Here is an 11,093-nt window from a genome sequence, read left to right on the forward strand (position 1 = left end):
TGGGGATCGTCGTGTACATTCAGCGAATGTTTCGATGGTTTTTCAATGCTGGTAGCGTGCTTTATTTCACGTACGAATTCTTCGCGACATCGTACTGAGATCTCTGTTGGTTTTAAAAATGGTGAGCAACAGCTGGTGGAGGGGATCGAGGACACGGTGGGCGTCGGCAAAGGCGCGAGCAAGCTCTACGCCACCGTCGGCCTTGGCAAGGCCCGCATCGGCCGCACCCGCACGCTGAACGACGAGTCGTCGACCCCGCGCTGGTTCGAGTCCTTCCACATCTACTGCGCGCACCTCGCCTCCGACGTGCTCTTCACCATCAAGGGCAGCAGCACCATCGGCGCCGCCGTCGTGGGCACGGGCTACCTCCCCGTCCGCGACATCTACGGCGGCGACGAGGTCGAGCGCTGGCTCCCGCTCTGCGACGACAGACGCAACCCCGTCGAGGGCGGCGGCAAGATCCACGTCAAGCTCCAGTACTTCGACATCTCCAAGGACCGGGCCTGGGGCCGCGGCATCCGCTCCGGGAAGAACCCCGGCGTGCCCTACACCTTCTTCTCCCAGCGCCAGGGGTGCAAGGTGACGCTGTACCAGGACGCCCACATCCCCGACGGCTTCATCCCCAGGATCCCGCTCGACGACGGCCGCTGCTACGAGCCGCACCGCTGCTGGGAGGACATCTTCGCCGCCATCAGCAATGCCAAGCACCTCATCTACATCACGGGGTGGTCCGTGTACACGGAGATCGCGCTGCTCAGGGACGCCAACCGGCCCAAGCCGGCCGGCGGCGGCGTCACGCTCGGCGAGCTGCTCAAGAAGAAGGCCGGCGAGGGCGTCAGGGTGCTCATGCTGGTCTGGGACGACCGGACCTCGGTTGGCGTGCTCAAGAAGGACGGCCTCATGGCGACGCACGACGAGGAGACGATGAACTACTTCCAGGACACCGACGTGCACTGCGTGCTCTGCCCCCGGGACCCCGACGACTCCGGCAGTTTCGTCCAGGACCTGCAGATCTCCACCATGTTCACGCACCACCAGAAGACCATCATCGTCGACCACGACATGCCCCAGAGCGGCGGCGGCCGGCGCCGGCGGATCCTCAGCTTCGTGGGCGGGCTTGACCTCTGCGACGGCCGCTACGACACGCCGTTCCACTCCCTGTTCGGGACGCTGGACGGCCCTCACCACGACGACTTCCACCAGCCCAACTTCGCGACGGCGGCGATCGCCAAGGGCGGGCCGAGGGAGCCGTGGCACGACATCCACTGCCGCCTCGAGGGCCCCGTGGCGTGGGATGTGCTCTACAACTTCGAGCAGCGGTGGCGCAAGCAGGGCGGCAAGGACCTGCTCGTCCAGCTCAGGGACCTCGCCGACGACATCATCCCGCCGTCGCCGGTGATGCACGCCGAGGACAGGGAGGCGTGGAACGTGCAGCTGTTCCGGTCCATCGACGGGGGCGCCGCCTTCGGGTTCCCGGACAACCCCGAGGACGCGGCCAAGGCGGGGCTGGTGAGCGGCAAGGACCAGATCATCGACCGGAGCATCCAGGACGCGTACATCTGCGCCATCCGGAGGGCCAAGAGCTTCATCTACATCGAGAACCAGTACTTCCTGGGGAGCTCCTACTGCTGGAAGCCCGACGGCATCGACCCCGACGACGTCGGCGCGCTGCACCTCCTCCCCGAGGAGCTGTCTATGAAGGTGGTGAGCAAGATCGAGGCCGGGGAGCGGTTCACCGTGTACGTGGTGGTGCCCATGTGGCCGGAGGGCATCCCGGCGAGCGGGTCCGTGCAGGCCATCCTGGACTGGCAGAGGAGGACCATGGAGATGATGTACAGCGACATCGCGCAGGCCATCCAGGCCAAGGGGATCGACGCCAAACCCAAGGACTACCTCACCTTCTTCTGCCTCGGCAACCGGGAGGCCAAGAAGCCCGGCGAGTACCAGCCGCCGGAGCCGGCCGAGCCCGACAGCGACTACCTCAAGGCGCAGCAGAACCGCCGGTTCATGATCTACGTCCACACCAAGATGATGATCGGTACGTACGTACGACACATGCAATTCGTTCTGCATCTGCATGTTGGTAGACACATTTGGGCTGTTCTTGATGGTGTGTGTGTTTGTCAGTGGACGACGAGTACATCATCGTGGGGTCGGCGAACATCAACCAGAGGTCCATGGACGGGGCGCGCGACTCGGAGATCGCCATGGGCGGGTACCAGCCGGGCCACCTGGCGACGAGCCGGCCGGCGAGGGGGCAGGTGCACGGGTTCAGAATGGCGCTGTGGTACGAGCACCTCGGCATGATGGACGACGCGTTCCAGCGGCCGGAGAGCCTCGACTGCGTGCACAAGGTGAACGCCATGGCCGAAAGGTACTGGGACCTCTACGCGGCCGACGGCCCAGAGCGCGACCTCCCCGGCCACCTCCTCACCTACCCCGTCAGCGTCACCGGCGACGGTTCGGTGACGCAGCTGCCCGGGGTGGAGTTCTTCCCGGACACCGAGGCGCGGATCCTCGGCGCCAAGTCCGACTACCTCCCGCCCATCCTTACCACATAGATAGAGGCACCTCTGCCTGCATCACGTTGCATCGATCAAATACTTCCTTCCGTTTGGTTTTTCCTCTGAAGATTTGGTGTTTCTCTGAAAACTCTGAATAAGAACAGCCCTAGATTGTGGTTTTCCTTCTTCTTTTTAGCGAATATAAGAAATGCACTAGTTGCATGGTGCATGGTGATGGGTTTATCGTGATTGTAGGTTAATTTGTTAGTGCTACATGTTGATGAGCTTAAACAGGTTTAATTCGTGCATTAGCGTATGCCTGTTTTCTTTGACAGTTCAGTGTTTGTGCCACAGCTTGTCAGATAACTAACCATCTTCACGCCTATATGAGATCATTGGAATTACTCCTTTGTTTTCTGCTAGATTTTTCTGTCATATCTTCAAGCATATGGACTCTCAAATTTCACGAATCGGGTGAAGAAAGATACATTTTCCCCAATAGTTCAACATTTCTTTTCAAACTATATGCAAATATGTAAATTCTGTCTCCACTGGTGAAGCTACAGTGTTTGTGATGTTAACTGACATCGCAGAAATTACTCGTCGCAGAAATGGATGTATCTAGAACTAAAATACATCTTGGGTGGATTGATATCGCAGGTTTTTATGTCAAGCACCGCCACTGACTGTTTCCATCTCCAGAGCTATATGTGGTGTAAGGTAAATTTAATTGAATGGTTGGAGTATGAGCTAATCTACTTAAAGTTCTTTCTCGCCTCACCTGGAACATGAAGTTGTGGGAACAGATCCACTCTGAATTCACGTATATTTCCTGTGATATTTAAAAATTCTTTTATTTTTTATGGTGAATGTGTTCTCAACTCCTCATCCACAGGTTAGTATGGCTATGGGTTGTCACCTGTCAATACCATCTGTTTCACTTTCACCCGGTCTATCCAGAATGTTCTATTCTTTTTAAGCAAAACACAAATAAATGATATATATTTTTGTTTCTAAGGAAATCATCTTGAACAATTTATTTTTGTAGTGAACAAAATTCCCTCATAAGTGAAAAGGCAATCTCAAACAAAATTGTAGTTTTCTACAAGATACGCAGTTTTTTAATGTATAAATCATTAATCTATCTCAAAAAAAAAAATTCCATTCCCTGTTTTTTTTCAATTCCATTGATACTGATCTTTAGGGAAAAATTAGAAGTTTTTTTTCAAATGATAACACTACCGCTTTTTGAGATTTAATGTTTAATTTTTTCACTGTGGAAGTTAGAATCTTGAACGTTATAGCACTACGGTGCTTAAATAATATTTAGCATAAGTTATGAAATGAATAAAAAATGTGCTAGAAGCTGACCAATAATGCATCTGGATGCACTTGACTTGGAAACAACAGCGACGTTGCATGCAGAGTGCACCAGAGGTATAAGTTGCACCAACATGTTAAGAGAATCACTGCAAAAAGGCTAATATTCTGTATCAGAACTTTCAGGAGTACATGCCAAAATTCTTGTTCTCTTGAAAAGAGTTTTGACAGTGCTATTTCTTTGTCGGTCCACCACAACCTTCAGAAAAATCTTCTATACAAGGTACAAGCAGCCAAATAAGAAGATGAGAGAACATGGTGGAGACAAACTGGGGGAAAGCCAAGTGTATGCTACCAGTGAAAGCAGTACATTCCCCTGATCCTGATCCTTCTGAAGCTAATTGTTGCTATATAAGCGATCTTTATGCAGCCTTTGCCTTTGGTTTTGCCTTCTTGAATCTAGAGTACAGGAAAACACCGAGCAGAGCCAGACCAGTTCCTGCAGGCAAGGTAAGAATATATTTCAGAGAAACAAATCGGAAAGTGAATTGTTAGAACTTGCTGGCTAAATAGGATTGGTTAGTCATGAAGTTACCAAGGGCATTTATAGGTGAAATTGGAGTTCTGAAGAAGATAACGGATGACACGATGACAACAACCCGTTTGACAGAGTTTGCAACAGAATGGGTCACAGGTGATATTCTGGCCAATAAACTATATGAAACCTGCCTCGGAAACAAACAGAAACTTTGTTACAGGCAATCAAGGACAAAATTGAATAGAACTCATGGTAAATATCAAAGAGAAAAGAAAAAACAGATAAGTGGTAGAAGTTGAATTTCAGGTCATGAAACTTATTATGCAGGACCACTCATCTAACATCACTGAAGGTAAAAAAACATGTACACTGAAAGCGGTTGACCATAGTAATATAATATAAAATGGGCAAAGTCCAGCCCCTAAAGCTACTAAGTGATAATTCTTGGAACCTTTGTAGAACCTCCAAAACTTTTTAAAATATATTTCTGAAGGGAACTGATTCTTAGTGAAGATTAGCACACCTGTTGATAAAAATGGAAACAAGTGCCAGCAATGGCTGCTTTCACGCAAAGTTCTTGAAGATTTACGCCCTACATAAAAGGTACAATGTTCGAAAAAGTTATGATTAGCCAAAAAAAGGGAGGCAAACCAATCCATTTCTACTTTTGGGAACTGGCAATACTCACAGTGCTCTGTAGGTATGATGGGCTAAACTTGATGCCCTCTAAATATAGCATTAATGGGACCGACAACAAAAATGACATGACAGTCATAATTGAGAAGAGATTTATATCGTCCAACGTTTCCTGTAAGAAAAGAAATGCATAAGGGGAAAGTGGTTCAGGATAGTTATCATGTTTGTATGGTGTGAATGCCCAATGGAACAAAATAAAGTAGTAAATCACCTCTTTGTCAGCAAGAAGTTTCTTGCTGAAAACATTTCGCGACTGATTTGTAACAGTAGAAGCCATGGCACTCCAAAATCCAATCCTGTATCCCCAAAGTACATATGCAGTCAGTATACATGATGGCAGATGGTTCTCAATAAGACCACGGGAAATAAACCAGTTGGGGGAACCTGAAGTACAACCAATGTTTTGAATTGCAAAATAAAATAAAATAAAATATATTTTGCTGCATTATTTTAGCTAAAATAACTGGAGAAACAGTATTATTATTATTTGCATTTGCGGTAATGTATACAGTTGTAACCTAACCAGAGCCTATTCATAATTGACACCTCACTTCCCATTTTAGTAAGTTTTGAGTGATACAAGCATATAAGGCTAACTGGATTGCCAACAATGTGAACAACTAGTTTCTTTCTTTCCAGAGTGGTAGTGATAAGCTTGACTAAACTAATGGATAGTGTGATACATTCCATATTTATATAGCTTAGAGCATCTATAGCTGGGCTCCTCAAATGTCCCCTATACGCCCAGGTGGACGGCCCGATCAGTGATTGGTCACAAAAACATGACCCAGCCGGGCTCCTCAAACTGGCCCTATACGTCTGGGCTGACCGGCATCCCTCATACCCAGCCCAAATCTAGGGCATATATGAGGAGGCCCAGACACGCATGGGCGCATCCGCCACGTCGGATTGATGCCCGAGGGGTCAAATCTGGCTATTTAAGCAGGACGGTGACCCCTAACCCTAGCTGCACTCACATTTCCTTCCTCTCCGCGCCGCCACTCCCCATTCACTCGCAGCACGGAGCTCGTCGTCCGCCTGTAGCCATGGCTCGGCAGCGGATCACCACCTACGCAATGCTCACTCCGGAGTGTCGGTTCAAGCTCCTTGAGGAGATCCGGGCCCGACGCGAAGCACGGATTGCAGCTGGCCTGCCTCCAGACTCGCCGGAGCAACAGGAGGAGGAGGAGGAGCAGGAGCAGGAGGATGCAGAGCAACAGGCGCTGGACGCGGCCATGGAGGACACAGAGCCAGAGGAGGAAGGCGAGGCAGATCCGGCGCCTCCGGCTGCCGGATTCGGCATGGCCGACGCGCCTGGCGAGTTTGAGGTCGCCCAAGCGGAAGAGGCGGCGGAGCAGCAGGCCATCCTCGACTCCATCCGCTCAGAGGCGAAGGTGGAGGCCAACCTCCGCGAGGCACAGGCAGCGGAGGTGGAGTCTGACGGGGAGCTGAAGCAGCGGGAGGCGGCCATCCACCAGGAGGCAGGTCCGTCCAGCACTACCGGCACGGAGGTCATCTACATCTCTGACGAAGAGTAGAAGTAGGCTAGGTTTATCTATGTGGTACTTCGTAGCTTTTGTGTTGTGTAGTATGGATTTGAGGTATGATATTTGAGGTACTCAGTTGCACCGGACGCAAAATGAGGGGCGACAAGGCCCTCTCGGACACACCCGGACGCGTCCGCGGACCTATGAGGGGCTGGATTTGCTATATCCGGCTGTAGATGATCTTACAAATATCTGAAGAGGGTAATCAAAAAGTCAATGTTTCGCCAATCCTTTGACATTTGGAATATTAACTAATGGCAATATTACAACTAACCAGTTGAAAGAAACTTCAGTCATAGATGCCAACACAACTCCACCGACAAGCGGCACGAGAGAACCTACTACCAGTAAAGAAGGTGTCTGCAAGAACAGCACAATTAAGAACAACATACTCATCTCTTTCTGCACATTTCATTTGTCAGGACGGACCACTTAAGATGAAATAAAATACCTGCCCGAGGAGCAAGACTGAGAACAGAACAGAGAAGAAGGGCTCCATGGCCTTGATGGTGTGCGTGAAGGAGACGGCCACCTTGCCCAAACTCATGTTGGTGAAGACGTTGCCCATCATGTGTATTAAGGCCAAAGGCAGGATCTTTGCGTACTGCACCAATAATTAAAAGATTAATCCATTCATATCAAAATTGAATTACTATACAATTTCACATGAATCATGAACGTGTTACCGAAAAGGAAACAATTCATTTTTAGACGATCAGGGTATAATAAGAACTTTGCTTCGGTAAACCCACTAGAAAAGCTTACAGATTCCGATGCAGATTAAAAGTGAGGATTAGAAGTTAACCCCTTCAATCAGAAATGATAATATAGTCGTTTGTATCCAAATCAATCGATCGATACATTTGATCTGCCGGCTAATATGGTGAGAGCTTTTTTAAGTAACTTTAACATTCGTGCAAACTTTTAATAAGGGTAATAAAAGATCAGTGATTATCCTTGTTGTTACCTGTTGAAGGGAGAGCCTTGGCTTGGGATGCAGATTGAGCAGCCACATGAGAGTGATGAAGAAGGAGCCGGATGCGAACTGGAAGGTGGTGATGGTGTACGGGAAGGGCACTGCTTTCAGAACCTGTGTAGTAGCAACATCATCAGTCACATGCAAACGAAGATTGGATTAGGAGGATCAAGAAACGATTTGTCTGTGTGATAACCCTAAATTAAAGGAAGAAAGGGGAAATAAATGTCGATTAGGACTGACCAGCTTGTTGTAGATGTTGAAGTAGATGTTGAGGAGGTACCAGACGAGGATCATGGCGCCGAGCTGCAGCGTCCGCGGAATGCCGGCCGCCTCCGGCTTCCCGTCTCCCTCCGCCGACGGCGCGGCGGCCGCCGCCGCCCTTCTCGCGGAAGCGCCGTTCTTGCCGCCGGGCGGGAGCAGGGGGCAGGGGAGCGGCAGGCGGCCCCCGCGAATGCCGAGCGGCAGCACGGGCGCGCCGGCGCCCGCGACGGGGCAGCGGGAAGAGGACGAGGAGGAGAAGGCGACGTGCCGCGCGGGCAGGGAAGGGGAGGGGCAACGGCGCACCGCCGCCCAGCCTCTTGCAGAGGAGTAGGACGAGGAGGATGCCGCCATGCTCTGCATCTCGCGGACCTGGCTCCTCCGTCCGGTTCTTGGACTCTCACACGGGCGCCGCGCTAATTAACGGGGCGCGGCGAGGAAATCTACTCGCGCGGCGGATCTCCTCTCTCTCCCTCCAGATGTGCCGTCGTTGGAAATGCGGTAGAGGCGGGCGCCGCCGCTGCCCGCCAAGCCGGCGCTATTTATGGAGGGGGGAGGAGCTCGCAATCGCGCGGCTGGCGTGCTCCTCTCGCTGCGCGACGACAGAAACGGAAGGTAATCAAAGCAGACGCTGGTGGAGGGAGGGAGCGGGGTAAAGACGAGGAGGTCAGCCGCCATCTCCCTCTCTCGTCGAGCGGCGGCGCTTTCTTTCTTGTGCGGGTGCGGAAAGGAGCAGAATTAAACGGTACACTCGCTTTTTCTGGCCCTCGTCGCTCGGGTTTTCTCCTACGATGGCAGCCCTTTCTTGGAACTTTCTGCTGCTCCTTTTTTTGATAAAAACTGAAATTCCGCCATGGAAATCCAAATCTGGCCGTTCGTGATCGCGCGTCGGAGGAGAGCATGTAAGGCTTCCCCTTCCGCATGTTTTCGTCCACTCCGTGGTCACGTGGAGTGCTTTCTTTTTAAGCCGCGTGTATCATTAATCAACAATCAGAGTAACACATGCCTCAAAACTATGAAGAAAGACGGTAATTGCCTTTGGCTCCTAGATCCATTGCATCCATTATCAAAATACACATTTTAAAAAGTTAAAAAATTCGAAATAAAAATCTTGCATCTATATCCAGACATTTTATGTGTGTGCACAAGGTTTCGGTGAAAAACGACGTTTTTTGTGACTTGTGTAGAAAAAATAATTTAGGTTTCAGTGAAAAACGATGTTTTTTGTGACTTGTGTAAAAAAGACAATTTTGGATGCTTCATTTTAACTATTCATGAGGCCTTTCTTTATCTTTTTTACACAAGGCACAAAAAACGTCGTTTTTCACCGAAACCTTGTGCACGCACATAAAATGTTCGGATATACACATGGGGTTTTTGTTTCGAATTTTTCAACTTTTCGAAATATATATTTCGATATTGGGTGCATATGAGCCAAAACACCGTTCTCGAAGAGAGACCCTAAGACAGCTTCAAGACCGTTCATCTCTATCTCTATCTTTTCTTTTTCTTTATCTTTATCTAATAATAAATTAAATTAGATTTCTTTCGTCCGTCATGGCATTTTTCAGAAAAGTCTCTCTATTTCAGATAATTCAACCCGCAGTCTTGTTTTAAGTTAAAATGAATCGTTATTTTCGTATTTTACACAAAAGTTCCTGTCTTTTTTTGAAATCAACCCGCCGTCCGGATTTAAGTAACACCCGAACCGTTATTTTACATTTTTCAAAAAAAACCTGATGTTTTAGGTAATTCATCCGCGGATCATATTTAAGGCAAACAAATGATTTTTAAAATCATCCATATCTTTTAAATCGTGACTCCGATTTGAACATGTTATATATGAAATTTGATTAAAAAATATATAGAATATGAATATGAATTATTTTTACCTGTTAAGTATTTTTAAATATTATTTTGAAATATATTTGAATCAAATTAAATGATTTTTTAAATTATATGTATCTTTTAAATCGTAACTTCGATTTTAACATATTATATATGAAATTTTATTAGAAAAATGTGTGGAATCTAAATTTGATGTTAATTTTACCTATTAAATATTTTTAAAATATTTTTATGGAAGCAAACTTATAATTTATAGCGCAAGATCCTTTTTTCATACCGGCGGCGATCTAGATTGCAAATAAACACCCCACTATAACCATATAGGGAAAAGAAAACATTGATAACTACACATGCATACCTCTGAAAAATATCGTAGGGGAAAACAACAGATTTCTCATCGCGAGAGTGAGAGAAAGCGAGAGAGAGAGAGAGAGAGAGAGAGAGAGAGAGAGAGAGAGAGAGAGAGAGAGAGGCGCCTTAGGATTAACCATATTCAACACACTTTTTTGTCGTTTTGTGTGAACACCGAGGCCATCGCCGGCGAGGGTGAGAAGGAGGATAAGTGGCAACACAAATATGATGCCTCGCAAAAATAAAGGAGATGGACCTATTGTGGTCTTGAGTGACGGTTTTGAGTTAAGAGTGTGTGTTATGTTTTCTCTCCCGTTGCAACGCACTGGCTCTTTTGCTAGTAAAGATTCATAGAGATCCTTGCACACACCAAAACTAACGGTTGCCGCCAATATCTTAGCGTCGCCACCTCCCATGTCGCCCGCCACCGTTATCTTGCCGCCGAGAAACCGAAAGCTTTTCACCCCCTCTCCCCCGACACAGTTGCGGCCGCGACCAAGAAGCCGCCTCGCCGCCCCGGCCAGTTCCTCACCAACACGCTCGTCGCACGCCGCCAGGGCAGCTAGCTGGTCCGAGGGCGGCGCGACCCCCTTCGTCGGCCGTCTCCTTCCTCGACGCCCGCAAATTGTTCGACAGTTTGCCAAGGTACAAAATGGATTCCGCCAACGAGTTTTTTTCTTCACAATTTCCTTTGTGACTCAGACGATTCCTCGTCCGATGATAAGGAGAAGATCTTGGTTTCCGTGTTAGTCCATCACCACCACAATAGCTAGCGCCTGTCGTTTCGTGGCCCCATTCCGAGGCACCTTCCGGTGTTGAATCGCAACCGAGAGAGTGGGCATTTCCTTCTTTGGAAGGACTACTTTGACACAACAAACCCATTGTTCAAACATCAGAAATTTCGTCGCCGTTTCCGTATGAGTAGGCAATGAGGATAATCCTCAACTTACGGACCCAATCCGTATAGTTGCTACCATCATCTTCCAACTTAGCTTTCTCTAGGAACGCATTAAAATTCAAAGGAACGGTAGCACGGGTCATTGATCTACAAC

General features: G+C 48.7%; 2 protein-coding genes across 2 annotated transcripts in view; one reads left to right on the forward strand and one right to left on the reverse strand.

Moving 5' to 3' along the window:
* Positions 1–2,838, forward strand: part of LOC119365711 (phospholipase D alpha 1-like) — a 9,570-nt gene extending 6,732 nt beyond the window's left edge. The window contains exons 2-3 of the mRNA XM_037631360.1: positions 133–2,038; positions 2,128–2,838. Of these exons, the coding sequence (XP_037487257.1) occupies positions 133–2,038; positions 2,128–2,561 (2,340 nt within the window). The 3' untranslated portion in view covers positions 2,562–2,838. The remainder of the gene's footprint in view (positions 1–132; positions 2,039–2,127) is intronic.
* A 1,104-nt stretch (positions 2,839–3,942) lies between these two features.
* LOC119365721 (phosphoenolpyruvate/phosphate translocator 3, chloroplastic-like) lies at positions 3,943–8,535 on the reverse strand. The gene is made up of 9 exons (XM_037631371.1): positions 7,825–8,535; positions 7,573–7,695; positions 7,057–7,209; positions 6,880–6,965; positions 5,270–5,354; positions 5,051–5,170; positions 4,886–4,954; positions 4,420–4,549; positions 3,943–4,323 (listed from the first exon to the last, which is right to left on the reverse strand). Exons 1-9 carry the CDS (start codon positions 8,203–8,205, stop codon positions 4,247–4,249), a joined length of 1,224 nt encoding a protein of 407 aa, XP_037487268.1. The 5' UTR covers positions 8,206–8,535; the 3' UTR covers positions 3,943–4,246.
* Between the last annotated feature and the right edge of the window lie 2,558 nt (positions 8,536–11,093).

The sequence above is a fragment of the Triticum dicoccoides genome, chromosome 1A, assembly GCF_002162155.2.
Source record: "Triticum dicoccoides isolate Atlit2015 ecotype Zavitan chromosome 1A, WEW_v2.0, whole genome shotgun sequence".
NCBI lineage: Eukaryota > Viridiplantae > Streptophyta > Magnoliopsida > Poales > Poaceae > Triticum > Triticum dicoccoides.